The sequence below is a fragment of the Convolutriloba macropyga genome, chromosome 6, assembly GCF_964194025.1.
Source record: "Convolutriloba macropyga chromosome 6, txConMacr16.3, whole genome shotgun sequence".
NCBI lineage: Eukaryota > Metazoa > Xenacoelomorpha > Acoela > Convolutidae > Convolutriloba > Convolutriloba macropyga.
Window position 1 is genome coordinate 71,926,543 of NC_134473.1, and position 18,879 is coordinate 71,945,421.

The 18,879-nt window shown below is 36.9% G+C and overlaps 2 protein-coding genes across 2 annotated transcripts; one reads left to right on the plus strand and one right to left on the minus strand.

Annotated features, from left to right (window-relative positions):
• The first annotated feature begins 466 nt into the window (after positions 1 to 466).
• Positions 467 to 5,519, plus strand: LOC142340588 (DNA excision repair protein ERCC-6-like). The gene is made up of 3 exons (XM_075391262.1): positions 467 to 3,549; positions 4,361 to 4,571; positions 4,910 to 5,519. Exons 1-3 carry the CDS (start codon positions 486 to 488, stop codon positions 5,472 to 5,474), a joined length of 3,840 nt encoding a protein of 1,279 aa, XP_075247377.1. The 5' UTR covers positions 467 to 485; the 3' UTR covers positions 5,475 to 5,519.
• Positions 5,520 to 18,160: 12,641 nt separating this feature from the next.
• LOC142341397 (uncharacterized) lies at positions 18,161 to 18,588 on the minus strand. Its single transcript, XM_075392325.1, has one exon. It carries the CDS (start codon positions 18,542 to 18,544, stop codon positions 18,161 to 18,163), a length of 384 nt encoding a protein of 127 aa, XP_075248440.1. The 5' UTR covers positions 18,545 to 18,588.
• Between the last annotated feature and the right edge of the window lie 291 nt (positions 18,589 to 18,879).

Consider the following 18,879-nt stretch of genomic DNA (forward strand, 5'->3'; position numbering starts at 1 on the left):
CCAATAGAGGGTTCTGGTAGTGAATTTGAAGAGGATTCGGAGTACGAAACTGACGACGAATTGGGATACTTGAGCACTGATGATGAATCAGGAACTGTTAGGAGAGTAGTGGATAGAGGGAGGCATCCAATGGAGCACGGATATCACATTCACATTTCTGATATATCCACTACTGTAGTAGTGGATAAAGGGGTCCCCAATCGAGCACGAACACACGTTAGTGTTGAGTGGTTGGTTGGGGACCCCCCTTTACTACTACTGGGGGGCTATAGGTTATCTGACCACTAAGCCGGGGGGGGGGGGGGGTGCTATAATGGGAAAGACCCTTAGAATGCATCCGCGTCTGAAGCAATTTTAATTGATCCTCGTCCGACAGCTTTTTGAAGACAAATTGTTTACTGTTAATATTTCCGTTAACTTTTTTGTGAACTGTGATAAGACCTGGACCGGATTTCTTTTCAGGTCTAAATGTAAATGTTGGCACGATGTCTGCGTCTTCTGGTCAAGTGACGCCGCACTTTCTGCTGTCTGCGAACCACATGCGCAACTCTAATGCGCAAGATTTAAGTCTGCCGCACAGTTCAAGTTCCTCTTCTCTCAATAACCATAATAAAGAAAGCCTTTTAACAGAAATAGCGAAAGCCGTGGCTCCTGAACTGCCTGGATCTCTACGTAATCAGAAGCTTAAAAATGAGTCTCACAAAGTCAGCTTTTCGGTTAATACAAGTTTGATTCAATCTTCAGGGGCTGATAATGATGAACTTTCGGGTCTCGGCGTTGATGCGTACAGTCAGAAAGATTTCGAAAACCAAGCAATTGAGCAATTCGAAAAACAAATAAAAGTTCAAGATTTCATTAACTCGAAAGCTGAATTAGAAAAGATTGAAAAAAGAATTGTAACTCAGAAAAAGCAGATCGATGATGTCATTAACCTAATGAAAAAAGCGAACCAGTCCGCTTTATTTGAAGTTCAGAAGAAAAGAAATGATCTTATAACAAAACAAGCCAAATTGGAGTTAAGTTTGGAAGAGTTAAATAAAGAAGCAGAAAAACTGCGGAAAGATATCGACTCTTTTTCAGATACAAGCACTCAAAACAAACTGAAAACTGAAGAAACCGAACGTGAGAGGTTAATAAGGATTGGTGAAATTACGCCGTTTGAAGCAGCAAGCAATGCAAATTTAAAAGACAATGAGAAGAAAGGCTACAATGACCGCGTTTCGCAGCAAAAACTTCAGCAAATTGTCGGCAAGTTAAAACATGAAGAATTTACAGAAGCTGTTGAGCGGAAAAACGCAGATGTAAAAAGGAAAACGAAATCAGCAATAGAGGGTTCTGGTAGTGAGTTTGAAGAGGATTCGGAGTACGAAACTGACGAGGAATTGGGATACTTGAGCACTGACGATGAATCAGGAACTGTAAGGAGAGTGGGTGATTGGAATGACTCTGATTATGCTAGTAGAGTAGCGGACGCAAAATTTGATGCCAGCAATCGAGAGAACTTTGAAGAAGTTAACGGATTGAGAGTTCCGAAGTTCATATACGATCAGCTTTTCAAGTACCAGAAAACTGGGCTGAGATGGCTCGTAAATTTACACACTAACGGAACTGGCGGAATTTTAGGCGATGAAATGGGACTTGGAAAAACGGTGCAAATTATATCTTTCTTGGCGGGATTAAAGTACTCTTCGATTACCGATTACTCAGTGTGGAGCTATAAGGGCTTGGGACCGACTATTATAGTTTGTCCCGCGACTTTAGTCAAACAGTGGGTGGCTGAGTTGAACAGATGGTGGCCTCCATTTCGTGTGGCAGCTTTGACGTCGGACAGTGACAACTCGAGTCAAAGCAAAGTTGTCTCAAAAATAGCCAATTCCAACGGCATTCTAGTTTGCTCATACTCAATTGTTCGGAATCTGGAGCAAATTATCGTGAATAAAAATTGGCATTATGTAATTCTAGACGAAGGCCATCAAATCCGAAACCCAGATGCAAAGATTACTCTGACTTGCAAAAACTTCAGAACTAATCATCGGATAATTTTGAGTGGATCGCCTATTCAGAACAATTTGAAAGAATTGTGGAGCATTTTTGATTTTGTTTATCCAGGTAAGTTGGGAACTTTGCCAGCTTTCCAAGAACATTTTGCGGTTCCGATTACTCAGGGAGGCTATACAAACGCCAATCATGTTCAGGTTCAAACTGCTTATAAATGTGCCTGTGTACTGCGGGATACAATTAGTCCGTATCTTTTGCGACGAGTCAAAGATGACGTGAAAAGCTCCTTGACCCTTCCGAAAAAGAGTGAACAAATTTTGTTCTGCAAATTGGCTGATGATCAACGAATTCTGTACAAAAATTACATTGACAAATTAGATCTCAGGAATATTGGACAGCGTAGAGAACTTCTTTTTTCGAGTTTGACAAATTTGCGTAAAATTTGTAACCATCCGAGTATATTTGAAGCTATAGGGAAGGAAATTTCTCAATCAGAAATAGGCGAAGATGGTCACTGGCGGGAGTCTGGTAAAATGGTTGTTGTCGAATCGTTGCTTCGGCTCTGGAAACGCCAGAGTCATCGAGTACTAATATTTACCCAATCTGTTCAAATGCTGAAAGTGTTTGAGCAGTTCTTGATCCATTTCGATTACAGGTTTCTTAAAATGGAGGGCAAAACTTCTGTCGCGAGTAGGCAGCCCATGATTCAACAGTTTAATTCAGATCCGTCAATTTTTGTGTTTCTGTTAACGACTAAAACGGGAGGTCTGGGTGTTAATTTAGTGGGCGCTAACCGGGTTTTGATTTACGATCCGGATTGGAATCCTGGAACTGACATGCAAGCCAGAGAACGGGCTTGGCGAATCGGGCAGAACCGGGATGTGTTGATATACCGTTTAGTATGTACTGGAACTATCGAAGAAAAGATCTATCATCGCCAAATTTTCAAATTGTTTTTGACTAATCGAATTTTGAAAGATCCAAAGCAACGTCGATTTTTCAAGTCGCATGATTTGTATGACTTATTTACGCTCGGAGACGATGAATCAAATCAGAAAGGAACAGAGACTAGTTCAATTTTTGCTGGAATTGGAGCTGATGTGGGGGTAGCTTTGACAGAGAAAGAGTCACAAGGGCCATCTGATAAAAACAGGCAAGCTAAGTACACCAAACCCATGCCACTCAGGCTTAGCAAGAGCAAAGAACATATCAAAACAGAAAGCTCTGTGAATAATGGAAATGAGTACAGGAATGTCCCAGAGAACCCGTCTCGGTCTGTGAATCTGAAAAAGTGTCATTCAGCTCCAAGTTTGACGAAAAGTAACTCGAGTGAGAAAATAAAACGAGTTGATTCTACGCCTTCGTCCAAAAAGAAACTGAATAAACGTGAGAAGCGTGCACTTAAATCGGCCATCAAGCAGATGCTGAGTAAATGGGGAGTTTCAACGGAAAGTGAAGTTGGAAAGAGTATGATACGGAAACTGAAGAAGTCGGATACATTAAGGTGCGCTGTGAGTGGTGGAGGAAAGATTGACGGCGCCAAAATCAATGGTTAGTACTCATTCTTATGCATTTTTTATGAAGCACTTAGCTTATAAAATAATAGATAAAACCCACAGCATTCCTGTGGGTTTTATCTATTTGGTTCTCTTTTGGCGTAGAAACGTAAGAGGAACGTTCAAAAAAGCGAAGTTCAGTGGCACTATTTTTTGCTTTAACCTGATAAAAAATTTTGGGAAATTTTGTACGACCGATGTTTCTTACTTCCCAGCTTTTACGTGGTTACTTTCACTTTGCCTTTTCACTACGAGTTTTCTAGCAATTATATTAGTCCTGTTGGTCTTTTTTTCGCTTGACCGATTTTTCGTCTTACCCGTTTGACTTTTTGTCTTCAAAAATGGTTTTATGGGTTTTATATCCCCCCCCCCCACAATCCCCACCCCTGAACGTCGTTCAGACCGTAAAGGCCCCGTGCAGACAAAGATCACCCCCCGCTGCGCTCACGTCACGCCCCTTCAATTAAGCTAAAGCTAGCTTCACTAAATCGTGGTTAGGTACTGACGAAGCCAACGGCTCGACGGTCGTTTGAGAGCAATTCGCCAGACGTTAGTCGGTTATGGTTTTCTTTTTTCTCCGTTCATGACCGACCTCACCCTCAAAATTCTTCAAGTTGGCCTTGAAGAACACGAAAAAGCAGCCATTATTATACGAGGTTGTTGTAATGGTTACTCCAGTATGCATGCACGTAAGACTTGTTGCCTATCCTGGTCCATTATCTCAGTAGTTGGTCCTGCATAGCCCCATATCAAACATGAAAAGTCCACCGCCTGTCTAGATTATTTTTCGCTGTTCTTCGTTTCAGGCCTGGACAAAGTGCGAACGATGAAGAGGAAGCACAAGGAAACGGGGGACTGCGAAGATGATAGAACCAAGGATGGAGACGAAGATGACAGTGATTACATTTTGGGGAAACTTTTCAAGGGAGGGGGACTACAGGGAGCCATACAGCATGACGTCATTGAGGACAAGAGCCAAGGTCCAGATTACTGGCTTGTGGAGAAGGAGGCCGAAAAGTTTGTGAAACAAACAGAATTTGAATTGTGAAATTGCAATGAACTTTTTTTTCTTTTTTTTTATGGAAAGAGCGTCCCAAAATGTATTGTGGCTTTCAATAAACTCCTCTTTGCAATATCGCATGCTGATATCCACCGCAGAAATCAGTTCATTAACGTGAAATGAGAATAAACGCTTAAAACAGACACATCTTAAAATTATTTCATAGCCATGCTGGAAGTAAATAGGAAAATATTGCTTTTAGATCGGATAGATGCGCTTCAAATTCGTTTTTCTAGGCTAGAAACATAGATGAAGATTTTATCAAAGGATTTGCATAAATTTGTGTTTGTTGTAGGGTTGCCCAAGAAGCGGTTGCGAAGCTGAAATTCTCCCAAGAACATTGCCAATCCGCTATGGACGGCATCCCTAACTGGACGGGAAGAAGTGGATTCATGAACAAAGGCTCTAAGAAGTTTGGAACAAAATCAAATCTGTCAATCGGGTCCTCTTCTGCGGGAACAAGTTCCTCCCAATCTTCGGAGAGTAATTTTAAACCTCTTTCAAGTGCAGAAATGTTGAAGAAACTAAAACAGAAAAAGCTCCAAGCGGCATCTGCTAAAGTTTCTTCGAACCCGTTCTCGAACGATGACGCAACAACTGATGATCCTACCGTGCACTCTGCAGTCATGGACGAGAAGTTTCTAGAAGACCTGGTGACCTTCATCAAGTATCATTCTGAGAATCCGGGAGAAGCAACGAGTGACGAGTTGATTGGTCAGTTTAAAAAGCAACTCGGAGAGGGTAACAATGCACTGTTCAAGGCAATGCTGTCTGAAGTTTGTAATAAGGCCCAGTCGTTCTCAGGTGCAGTCGTGTGGAGTTTGAAACCGGATTTCGCTCGCAGACTGACTCAAAATTGATCTTTCCTAATGTATTGTTAGATTAGAATTTAATTTGCTACGCTGTTTTCTACTAAACCACTCCAGGCCTTTCATTTTCTCGCGAACATTTCCGTCACTTAACCACCTAAATTACTGAACTGATGATTCTTAGGAGTTTGTGAATATGAATCAATTTTCTCTAGCAAACATTTGAAATGCCATATTGTACTCAACAAATAATTTTGCGTCACGCCACTACCAACATTAAAAAAAGACAAATCTTATTGCATGGCAGTGGACTACATGTAACCAATTACCCTTTTAGTTACGAGTGTTCGTTTGCTTTAAGGTAAAGCGATGCGATCTGGAAAATATTACGAGCTGAAAAGTTCAGGTTTTAAACGCCCGCGTGACCTCTTTAATGTGCTCACCAAATGACTTAGAAATACAGAAAATTGCACCATTAATTTTACGGCTTCTACCTGCCAGTGCTATGATCTGGCTTAAACTTAGAAGAAAGTTCCTGTTAGATTACAAATTAAGCAATGTGTACTTTTGCGATAATGGGTATTCAAATTGAATACACGAGGACAGAATTGAAAACTTTCCTTTGATCTTCTATTTTTGTTAGCAATAGTGATTGTTTTTTTAATAGCCGCACAGCGATAGCTGGGGCTATTATTGGCCTTCTCTTGGTTTTTTTACAATTCAAAGAATTTGAATTGTATTGGGGCGCTGTCTTTTTTTTTTTTTAAGATCTGTTCACACATTTTCATGATTTTTGAAGTCAAATTGGAGTAGTGATTTTGGTCACGCCGAAACAGGAAGTGGAGCGAAAAAGCGAGTGGTTTTGCGGCGTGAAATTTTTTCGCTCTAAATTTAAAGTAGAGTGAGAAAACGGGGTTTGAACAAAAATTCGCTTTCTCGCTAGTGGTTTTTTGTTCACATGCGGCAATTTCACTTTGATTTTTACTGTTTTTTCGATTTTTTGGATCGGATTTTTTTCTAAATGGTTTTTCCAATCGATTCATAGTCCGTTCTAGGTCTAGTTTTCTGTTTAGTCAATGAAAATTCTTTGAATTGTACGTCAGGACTTGTCCTGCTATGTTTTTTTATTTCGTCGTCATGATTTTTGTTACGACCATATGACGTCACAGCCACTTTTTGTTCATTCGTTCATGCAATTTCAACTGAATTGCATGCGTGACGTCATTTTTCGCTCTTAGTGGAGCGAGTTTTTTTTGTTCAATCGCGTGATTAAATTTTTGGTCACACTTGACTTACCTCACTCTCAAAAATGACTTCCTCACTTTGAAATTGACTTTTATTTACTTTAATTCAAAGAGATAAGGTCAAATGGGTGTGTATCACTCTAAATGAAGGTTATTTGAGATCAGCTAATAGAGGCAGCAATAACTTATTCAGATTTTTAATCAAAATATAACAGATCAGCCTTCAATGAAAAGACGAATTTTTTTGGTCTGTCTTTTTTACTGTTTTTTTTAGACTGCCAATCTACGAATCTATTGCGGCTATTTTCTGGCAATCTGCCAGCTATGTTTTTATTAATTGCCCTTGAACGAAGCTCATAGCAATTATTGTAAATCAGTTGGCCTTTTTTATGCAAATTTTTCGCTGGACCGTTTTTGCGCGTTTCTTCTAGAACTTTCTTTGACTTCTCAAGTCAGTTTTTAACGCTTTGGTTCTTCATTTTTGAGTGATATCTATTGCTGTCACTCCGAAGTAAAGCTTGTTGCTAAAATTAAAACGGTTGCAGCATAGCAAATAACAGGGACTGATAGCCGAGTGGGCAGTGCTTCTGGTGAGGGAGAGGGAGGTCCATGGTTCGAATCTCGGTGTGGTGACATGTTTTTCCACCCGCCTGTCGTTCGAGAGCAATTCTTCCGACATTAGTCGGTTTATGTTTATCCTTCAAAAGAATGAGAAATGCAAGTACACAAGATGGATGTTTTTCAGTTTGTATGTTGCAGAAGATACTAGTAAGTTCAAGATAAAATGATTTTTTGTGCCTAAAAAACGCAAGAACTTTAAAATGAAAATTTCCCTCGAATCTTGATCCTTATTTTGTTTGCTTGGTTTTTGACATATCCTAGACCTAACACTTTAGTGTAGTTCATTCATATCAACAAATAGTTTCTGTTATTAAAGAAAATCGCTATTTTGAAGCAACTAATGTGAGAATTGTTTGCACATGACCGGCTGAAAATTTAAGGCTCGTCAACGGGGACGCGAGTTTACCACAGGCGATCTTAATCAAATCAACCATTGCACTGAAAATTGCAAATTCAAATTTTAAGAAAACGTGTAAAAAGAATAAGTGGAATAGAAACTACATAGCGAAAGTGCAGAGTGAAGTGACAAGAATTTTCTCAGTTTTTTTACCATTGCGCTTATTGCAAAATTTACAAATATTGCAAAACAAAGGCCAGGGTATCGTTCGCGATAATTAAACGCCTGTGTGCAAACCACATTTCTACCTTAGTTGAATTATTTTGATTAAAATGGTGGGAAATTTTGCATACTATATTGATTAAATTAGTTAAAACAATCTTGCGTATCGCTTTAAAAAATTACTGGGACAAAGCCTTTTTTTGAAATTTCATTGGTAATAAATCTTGTTGAATATCCGAAGTTAATATAGAAATAATGTTGATAAAAAAGGTGCTATATTTTGCATGTAAACATATGTTATGTATTAGATGCCTAGACCACTGGGCTTTACAGAAAAGTAGAAGTTAAGATAGATTTGAAATATTGTTACTAAAGGCTGAAAAATACTTCAGTTACCGTCTGTGGAATAGCACAATTTTAATTACCAAGCTCGTGCTCTCAAGTGTTCTTCTTCCGAAGCTAGTTTGCGGTTTTCCTGATGTTAATTGATATTACAATAATTCAAAACTTTTTTTGCGTCTCAATTTGATCTCGAAAGAATAAATAGCTTTTGCGCTGTTTTCTGTAAATAAAAGCAATGCTTCTTGTTTCAGTTTTCTTGAAATTACTGATAAAAAATATATATACAAACGCAGAAAGGTTTCAAAAATACGCTCTTTGCAAAATGTCAGTTAATAAGGCAATTGCTACTAAAAGAAATTAAAAAGAATTCTGAATCGACCTCTCGAAGGAAGTTGATAATAGTATTCTGACAAATTTTTGGTTGACAAAGTTTAGGTAGATGTTAGAATATAGTTCTGGGAAGCCTAAGGCAGTTGGATCTCAGAACCAAGTGCTTGTGCTCGAGGCTGAATTCCGATCGCCGAATGATTCCCAGAACTATTTTCTGTTTCTTTATTAAGAACCAACTTTTAAGTTTTGATTATATCAGATTGCTGTAGTTTGTTAGTTCAATTTACAAAAATGACGCAGACACAGACTTACCTCGTTTTGTATCACTTTGAATAGAAAGTCCTTAGTTCGAATAGCCCTTATTTTGATGGTTGCATCAATTCCTCTGGTATAGGCTTAAATTGTGAACTGGAATTCAAAATTGGCAAGGAAAATCAAGTAACAGTTTCCCCATAAGTTTTTTTTTAATAATCTTGCCTTGAGGCATCTAAAAATTTTCTATGAAGTTTCCTAGTAATTTGCTCAAATTGGAGCTTGCTGTAGCTTACAGGTTGTAGGAAAGTTTGACTAGGTATGAAAACAAGTATGAGTATATGAACGAAACGTTCACAATGACAAGAGAATTTGAGGGAGCTCAATTGCAAATTTCAAGTTCTTTTCGAGTTCAACTTCAAGTTTAACTGTGGTCTGAAGCTCAGCTCTTTTAATGCTTTTTATTAGCAACATTAAATAGTTTGGGTATATAATAGTTTTTTCATTAGACCGTTTGTTTGATTTTTTTAATCCTCAAAAACGGAATAAAGCTGTAAAACTCGGAGGTTAATAATTTGCTGAGCACTTCTCTTAGAGCTTTACTAATATCCAAGTGTAGAAATAATCGAAACTGCTGAAAGGAAAAAAAAATCATGGCGTGAGGGGCTGGTTTTGTTGGTTCAGAGCTCCTCACTCCAAACCGTTCTGGTCCTCCTCCCCCGTCCCCAGTACCCATCCACCTGACTCCAACCATACTGCTGCAACTCTTCAGTTAAAAACACCACCCCCCATTCTATTCCTTTTTGTAATCATAGTTCCTCTCTCTCTCAATAATGATGCCTCTTTAAGCTAGCCTCCTTGAACCACAGATAGGATAGGTACTGACCCACGCTAGTCACTCACCAGTTCACCCGATATCAGTTGGTTATGTTTATTCTTTGGAAAAATAAGCGGATCATTTTTTTTATTACACACAAACATACACAAACACACACGCACATACACACACACACACCGCCACACACTACATCCAATTTATAACCCCTGCTGACAGCTTGGCCTTTTCACTAATTATTGTCTTTTTTTAAATAACTGTAGTTTTTGAAAATTAAATTTTTGAAAAAAAAATCCTAAGCTTAAGTCTATATTGGTATCTGTCTTGTCTATCGAACTAAAAAGCATTTTATTTAACAGCTATCTTATGAAATATGGTGACCGGACAACAGATCGAAAGCAGAAAAATTTGGACAATAGGTCGAAAATTAATCTCTATTCTTATTGGTTGAAATTATGTTGTCTTTCGATCTATTGTCAGCACCATGAAGTATAATAATCGAAAGACAATTACACTATCGTGCAATGTGCAATAACAATAATACTTCAATTGTTCAGACTTTGCTTCAACTGTTTTTGAGAATAAGAATAGCTGATTGAAATGAGCTGAGTTTGTCGAGCAGATTGCAACACGTATATACTGCCGGAGTCCACACTGTCTCTATTTGACATTGCAGACACTGACCCGCTTCGGTTCATTGCCGTCAGTGTCGACGCCAATGACAAACTCTGATAAAATGTCGTAAATGTAGTCTTAACATTACTCTTATCATCATCTCGTTGGTAATAAATCTTGCCCATTAGTCCGTGTTTCAAACAGACAACGAAACCAAAGATACTGGCGATTAGAAGAAGGGCGCTTTGTAGAAGACAGCTGTAGTAGTAGCCGAAAGTGTTCATGAACAGACCGCCAGTTAGGATTGGACCGCATATTCGGCCAATTGAATAACCCGCACATGAACAGCCGGTTGTCATTACTTTGAAAGGGATCATTTAGTTTTCTTGGGTGAAGAGAAATTTGAAGTTTTGCGATTAAAAATATGCTACTGTCTACTACAAAAACCTTGTGCATGGCTCGTCTTTTGACATATTTGTAACTTAAAAGATGACATTTCTCATTTCGGAGGTGTCGGGCATTTTTATGAGGTCCGTAAAAAACGTCAGAAAATTGTCCCAAACTCATCTATCTTCAATTAGGAGTCCCATTTATTCCATTAGACCCAGTGCGTATTTCTGAATTAAAATTAATTCATACATGCACTCATGTAACCCAAGATGAGGTGCGCGACAAATGCTAGTCATGGGCCAAACGTCCTTGGGTCGCAGAAACGGGCGTCTATTGCGGCCCGAATTCATTGCCTGCTTGCCCCTTATCATATTTTGGTCTGTTCAGTTTGATCGTAACTTCGTCTTTCCCTCTTGCCCATACCTGACTTTGATCTTCTTGGTCTGGCCTATGACTACAGTGTGGTCTGTTCGGTCCGGCTCATACCATTTGATTGGTTTCTACGGTCTAGCCTGGACAAACAGTCTTTAGGGAATGATCTGAATGATGGAAGAAAAGTTTAGCCCCCAAAACAAGAACGGTTCCTTCGCAAGAACGTATACTGGGCCGCTAAATTGACGATGTTTGTCAACAAGAATTCGTGCTATTTAGCAACCAGAAGCATAGAGCAGACGATTAAGCTAGCACTAACCAAACAATTAAAACACATAAATTATGAAGTGCGTTTGGATGTTTGAGGGCTCTGCCCGAAAATTAGGACTCAGATCTGTTGTACCTGACACAGGGTCCGGTTCTGTTCAGCCTGAAGTAGGGTCTGTCGGTGGGTCTGTTTTTCTCTGTACCAGTGTTTGGACATGCTCTGTTTGGTCGAAATTTTGTCTGCTCTATCTGACCTTGAGTTTTGAGGGTCTGGTCCAGAATCTGGCCTTGACTTTGTTCTTTCGCACCCATGGTCTAGGTCTGTTTGGTCAGGCCGAGCGTCTGTACTTGGTTCTGCTCTTTGTTCCAGCATTTGGGCTTGTGATCGGGTCTAGTTTTTGGCCTTAGGTTGGTATAATCTGTCGGCGTTCACGACAACTGTTTGGTATAGCCTAGATTGGTGGCCTAGATTTGTGGACCTGTGGTCTGGACTCCCTGTCCGCCTCCTAATGGCGTCTGTTTTAGTTCAATGACCTCATTCTGAGAAGTAAAGGACGTTCGTGCGTCTTAATTGCCTAATTCTACTCTATCAATAGCTATCATACCTAATGCCATTGCCAAATATTACGCGCCAAAATAATCGATTTTTTAAATACTCAACTTATATTTAGTGTCGTTGTCAAAAGCACGTTTTTTGTAGTTTTCTGGCCAATATATATAAGGTTAGATTTCATACCGCAAGCAGCAAGCAGGTATAAAAATAATGTGTAAAAAATCTAAAAGTTAACAAACTTAGAGGGGATATTTCCAATCTGCTCAGCGGCATTTTAAAGCATATCACTGAAAATGAAAAAATCCATCTGTTTTGATAGATCAGTTTATTATTGCATGAAAACTCAAAATTCTCTCCCCCCCCCCCCCCCCCCACAAATTTATCGCCTACAAAACCTCATTCCCTGGAAAGAGACTCGGCGACTTAGCGCAGAGAAAAGTCAATTTTGGCGAAAAAAAGATAACAGAGAATTTTTTAAACTCCATTACCAATAGAACAACAGATGACCGAAAAACAGAGCGGGAAACAAGAACGCTGAGAAAATTAGAATCAGAAAATTTTCATTCAGTGCACAAAAGCGCGAGGGATTCAAATCTTGTCTAGTTTAAAGGTTAATGAAACCATATATATTTTTTTAAATTTTGATTCCTAAAAAACAAGAACTTGAAAGTTCAAAAATCAAGCTTTTAAGACATTAAAGTTATATTCAACATCTAAGGAATGTGTATAGTCATTTGTAAGTTGTTAGACCATTCATTATGTATATTTAGTAAAAAAACACACATTTTTAATGGGGGAACATAATGAAAAAATGAGCCCCGGAATAGTTTTCTGTTCAAATTTTGTTTCTAGCGTTAGAATCTGCTTGCATTCCTAATTTTTGAATAATGGGTGTCTAGATGATCGTTCCAACAACTGAAAGAATCACGGATTCAATTTCTAGACTATAAAAGGTAAAATTTGAGAAGAATCGGGGGTGCCTATAATTGCAAAAAGTGTTTGGTGTTTCATATTTTTTTTTGTGTATAAGGGTATAAAGGCAGCAGACACTTGATACAATTTTTCTCACCTTGAAAAAATGTGGCACTTCTGAATTAATGTACATATTAGGACAATTATAATTTCTAAATAAGGTTCTTTTGTGCTTTCCTTTCTAACCATCTGCGTTTTAACATAAAACCTGCTGCTGAAAAACATTCTTGAAATCTTCATAATCACAAAACTTTTGTGTATAGCATCTGCGAAATCAAATTCAAAAAGAACGTCAAAGCCAAACAAAAAAAATGAATGATAGATTTTTCGAAACTTAAAAATAATGAAACAAACCAAATTTGAAACAAGAAAAACTAACTCTTTGATCATTTCCGTTGTCAGAATGAATAAGATACGAATCATTAGACAAGAAATTGACAAGAAAAACTAGCAAGGCGGCCCGTGAATGTGCGTTCGCACATGATGTTCCGACCCGAGCTCATCTACATTTTTGACTTAATTGTCAACCAAATGAAGAAATAACAAAAATAGATGTTTGAGTTTAAAACAATCGTTACAAACCCTATCTACTAATTGAATTATATAATGCCATGCCTTATCACAGCGCCAATGAGATCTGAGCTTAAAGGGACTACGAGACAAAAAGAACAACTAAAAAATAGCAAAACATAAACTTCACGGCAAAAACTGAATATCTAAATTTAAAAGGACTTAGTAACAACGTCAAAATGCAGTCAGATAAAACCCTAACTACTCAAATCAAATTTGCCTTACTATACAGCAGACACAATTGTAAACCATTGGGATCTGTTACTACGCTATTGTTCTGAAAGAAGAGAAAAAACGCAAAAAATGACCAATAAAAGAACGTTTATAAAAACGCATATTGTCCAAAAAATAAAGCTTAAGTGACAAATATTATCAGTAGATATGTTTTTTTGGAGTACAAGAAATTGGATGTGACCTCTCATTGATGAAAACAAGTTACAATTTGACTAAAAGAACAACAAAAACTGAAAATTTTGGAAAATATTTGAAATTGTATATCAGAAACTCTAAGACTAAAGGCTATAAACTGACTAACTGATTCGCTTAACATTTTTTTTTCAATCCTCAATTATCAGCCTAGGAGACTTGTCAGTAATTCATGGCTACCTAAAGAACAAAAACAGGCAAAAACAGCAATTTCAAGAAACAGGTTGAGCGAGAAAAGTGTCGAAGGCGTTAAAAAATGAACTTTTCACTAAAAACTTTTCTATTATCAATTATTTTTTAACAGCAATGGAATTCCTCTTTTTTATCAATATAGTTTTAAAAAATCAATTATGAACAAATACATGAACAAGAAACTTTTGAGAAAACTCGTAGTATCAACACCATTAATTTCATTAGCTTTCAACGGAATCCATTAAATAAGCTAATTTATGCCTCCATGGGACAACAAGTTTAATGGCCATTCGTATTTGGTCAATATGACCTTACAACAAGTTATTGAAGGTGAAACAACAACAAAAGACAGGCAACTACCAAAAATTGATTAGAAAAGTGCCAGAAGAAAGTGTCGAAGCAATTTAAATCATAAGTTCTTCCCTGAAAACTTTATATGTGATCCCTTGAACGTCTTCACTAAACCAAGGGGAACTATCGGTATTAAGATAATGTGATACGATTTCAATAGGATCCAAAAAAACCCGAAAATTTAATTAAAAAACTGAAAACTAGTGGCATTGAAATTTTAAAAGTAATAGGTAGAAGATAAAACCGCTAAACAGATTTTTTTTGGCTGCACTAGAAGAAAAGGGATCCTCTTATTACTAAGACTGACTAACAGTCAACGAAAAAAAGTTCAGGATCGGCTCAAAAAAGGCTCAAAAAAGTTTTCGAAAGTCTTAACGGCCATTAAATTCAAAAGCTTTTAAGGGAGGTCAATAACTACGCTCAGAAATAACATGATGGCAGGAAAAGCATGTTTGTCATGCATAGATAATCAATAAGAGATCACAATAAGTCTTAAGATTATGAGAACAACTACAAAAACATGCAAAAACCAAATTTCAGTAGAAAACTGCGAGAAGAAAACTTCGAAGCCGCTTAAACCGTTAGCTTTCGCTGAAAACGTTATCTGTGATCCACTGGTTGTCTTTTCCAAGCCAATGGGATTGTAATATTATTTGGATAATTTGTATATTATTTGCATAACGTGATAAGAGTTCAAAAGTAATCAATAATACAAAAATATACATTTTTTTTTAAATTTTGATTTCTTGTGTTATTGAAGTCATATAACCAATATTTAGAAGATAAAATCACCAACGAAATTTATTTTCGTTTCAGTAAAAAGAAAATGGGTTCTCTCAATACTGAGACTGACCAACAGTTCACGAAAATTTTAAGATTGGTTAATGTTCAAATAAAAATTTCGAAATATTATTTTTTAAGTTCTTAACAGCGTTTAAATTAAATAAATTTCAACGGAAGTCAATAAATACGCTCAACTATGTTTCAATAGGCGTATGGGGAAATTTCGCATGCATAGGTGATCAATAAGACATCACAACAAGTCTTATGGCTATGAAAACAACAACAAAATCAGGCAAAAAACAAAAAAATCAGTAGAAAAGTGCGAGAAGAACAGGTCGATGCCATTTGAAAACATAGGTTTTTCTCAGAAAAATTTATCTGTGATCCACTGAAAGTCTTCTTGAAGCCAATAGGAGCTGTCAATAGGATTAGCTGATAAGATTGCAAAAGTAACCAATAATACGGAAATATCCAAAAAAAATTTTAAATCTTTTTGAAATCTTGTGTCATTGAAGTCATATTTTTGAAAGTTAGATAATAAGACCGCCAGCTAAACCAAATTTGTGTACAGTAGTACGGAAGAGGGTGCTGTCATCGCAGAGACTGACTTAAAGTTCACGATAATAAGTTTATGATTGGTTAATGTTCAAAAAAATTTTCGAAAAATTATTTTTAAAGTCTTAACAGCCGTTAGCTGTCCAATCAAAGCACTAAATATAATCACACAAGTCTCATTACCGAATATTTTGCACTGTTATTTAAAGAGCTCATGCCATAAGACTCCAAAAAGTTAGTAAAACCTCAAAAAGAAATTCAAAGTTTCATTTAAAATTACGAAAGCTCAGAGTCGAACTTAAAAAAACCATGAGCAATTCCTTGAAAACGTTTTTTTGTTCATTGGGCTTCATTTGACTGTAAAATAAGTTTGTCATTAACGCAATCTCGATATGAAAAGTGACTTTTCTCTAGGTGACTTAAAAAATTTAAAAAAAAAGTTTTTTAAAAAAAGTAGATTTCGAATTTTTTTGATATTGAAGCTCCCTATGAGACCAGAACTAGTCTTTTTTATCCCCTTTAGTCTATTAGGAACACAAAACTGTTTCATTTTTGGCAAGAAATTTAATTTTGAAATACTATTTTATAGAAAATATCTTAATTTGAAGAAAAATCACACTAAAAGTGAACAAACATCCCGTGTTCACACAAAATTTCAATCCTCAATAACTCCTCGAAAAAATTGAAAATCAAAAAAATCTTTTTAATTTTGAATTCTACGCTGGACCAGCTTTTTAATGATACCACTCACATTTCTCTGCGATGAATATATCGATCGGCCAAAATTGACTGAACAAAAAAAACCATTTGATTATATATTTCCTCCCACCACAAGTGGGGTCGGAACAATAAAGATGGCTCAATGCTCCCAGGCAGAAGGGAGGTCTGATAATTATTAGAAAACACACTAAACAATTCAATTTCACAAAATAATCAACTGAAAAATGAGTATAACAAAAACCACCTGATCACAGTAAAAAAGGTTTGTTTTTCTTTTAAATAAAGTAAAGAGTGGCAAAAAATGCTCAAAACTTTTTACAAACGTTTCACAATTTACTACGATGAAAAATTTCACATTATTGCATCAATATGTATTGGAAAAAAAAACCATGCAAATGCGCTTTCAAAATGACAAAAACAAAACATACCAGCAAACACAATAAAATGAGCAACATGAAAAATCTTCATTCTTTGTCTAACATCAGCTTTAGCAAGCAGCTGATGCATAAATGTGCGGTGTAACGAAACCACAAATTACTCAGAATTTTTTTTTGAAAACCGTTAAAAAACAAGTTGAAACGTATATTTATTTTTTCTTTAAACTGATCGAACTGATTTTAAGATTATTTTTGCTAGGTTCACAAACAAATTACCAAAACATAACCAAATGGTTAAAAATTCACTTGTTTTCAATTAAATAACACCTTCGAGGAGATTTTAATTGATAAGTACGCTCTCGAAATAAAATTTTGAAAAATTACTTTTAAACACTTATAAGTCATTTGCTGAAACATTTTCTATGCTAGAGTCAGTCAAAAGTTAAACATTCATTCATACATAGCATTAGGCGCACCTGCGGCAGCTCATATTTTAAAATCAAGGCGAAGACGTGTTCTTTTAAGTAATGGTGACGAAAAGTAAAAAAAAAATAGTCTTGAATTGATGAAAGCTTAAAAGGCTTCAAAGAGCCTGTATTTTTTCAGTGTTAGCGTTGTCAGGTACTTCTTCGAGAACTTTAAAACTTTTTTTGAAAATGAGAAAACTTTGAAAAATTGAGTTTGAGTACCACAAGAAAATCCAGGAAGAAAAGATAATGGTTGATGATCATTCATTCTTTATTCACTTTCCTCATTTTTCTGACCAAGCCTATTGTAGTCCTCTAAAACACTCCCTCATCGACGCAATAGCTTTGTAGCTTCCTGTTTCTCCAAATTTTTTAATGAAAAAATACGATTTTTTTTTCAATAAAAGCACATACTAAACGTTCTAATATAAATTAGAACAAAATTGGTGGCGCTTTAAATTAAATTGCTTTTGTTCTATATGCGATGTTGGAGCAAGAACCTCAACAAGAACAAAAACGCTAGACTTCGATTAGAAAACCTATCATCTTTAAGCTTGATCGTTGTTAAGGTAACTATGCGCTATTACAAATTCTGTATTGGATGTATAACAATCTTTCCTTCAACACTTTCAAATGCCAACTTATGCCGCAGAATACAATTTTGTCAACTTTACGGTGTTTTCAGGCAGTATAAACAGTGTTTCGAGTCAAAATAACTCATAATTGACATAATTGAGTTTTTTGGTTACTTTCTAATTTAGTTCAATAGCCCAGTTTTGGAACCAATAAACGTAATAAAAGAAAAACAAAAAATTGGCTTTTATGGTATCTTAACATAAAATGCCAAAAAAATTATCGACCATTTTATGGTTACCAATTTTCCATGAAAATTAAAATCAGAGAGATCTAGTCGAGATAGTAGAGAAAAATGAGAAATGTCAGCTCTAGAAAATCTGAATGATCCCTTTGATCTTGTTAGCCTCATCAAACCCGACTGCATAGGCAATGCTCTCAAATACTAGTTGGGCTGTCACAAAACACCCAGCACCCGCCAGGCCTTCAACACCCAACCAAATCATCAACCAGTAGGGTGACTCAACTTGCGTGAACAACATCGGAACGAACATCATTACAAAGCCCAAACCCGCTAAAAATGACGAAGAAGCAAACATTTTACCACCGTGACCTCTGTCAACCAGGGATCCAATGACTGGCGCTCCCAGGGCATAGAGAGCTGAGAATACCAGGAAGTAGTATCCGGATGTTTTCCCGTCTATTTGAAAGTACTGGTCTAAATAAGGACCAACAGCCACTTCGATGAATCCCATACCGCTTGATTGAATAATTAGTGGCAAGCTGCAGTTGACAAGACAAGAACGCGTTTTCTCGCAAACCTTAATTGAGACTTAGACATAGAGGCGTGATAGCCGAGAGGTAAGGTGTGTGATTCACACGCCAATGATTGAGAGTTCAATCCCCTGCCTCCGTGAAGCTGTCTGTGTAAGGATGAGCTCTTACTTAACCATAGCTTCAAGTTGACCATAGCCTGACCAATGTTGGCTGCAATGATGGTACCACGTGAAAGTTTCAGACGCAAAAAGTGGCCATCGTCACCAAAAAAGAGCAATGCTGCTCATAGCAAGAATAGTCTGAAATGTGGGAA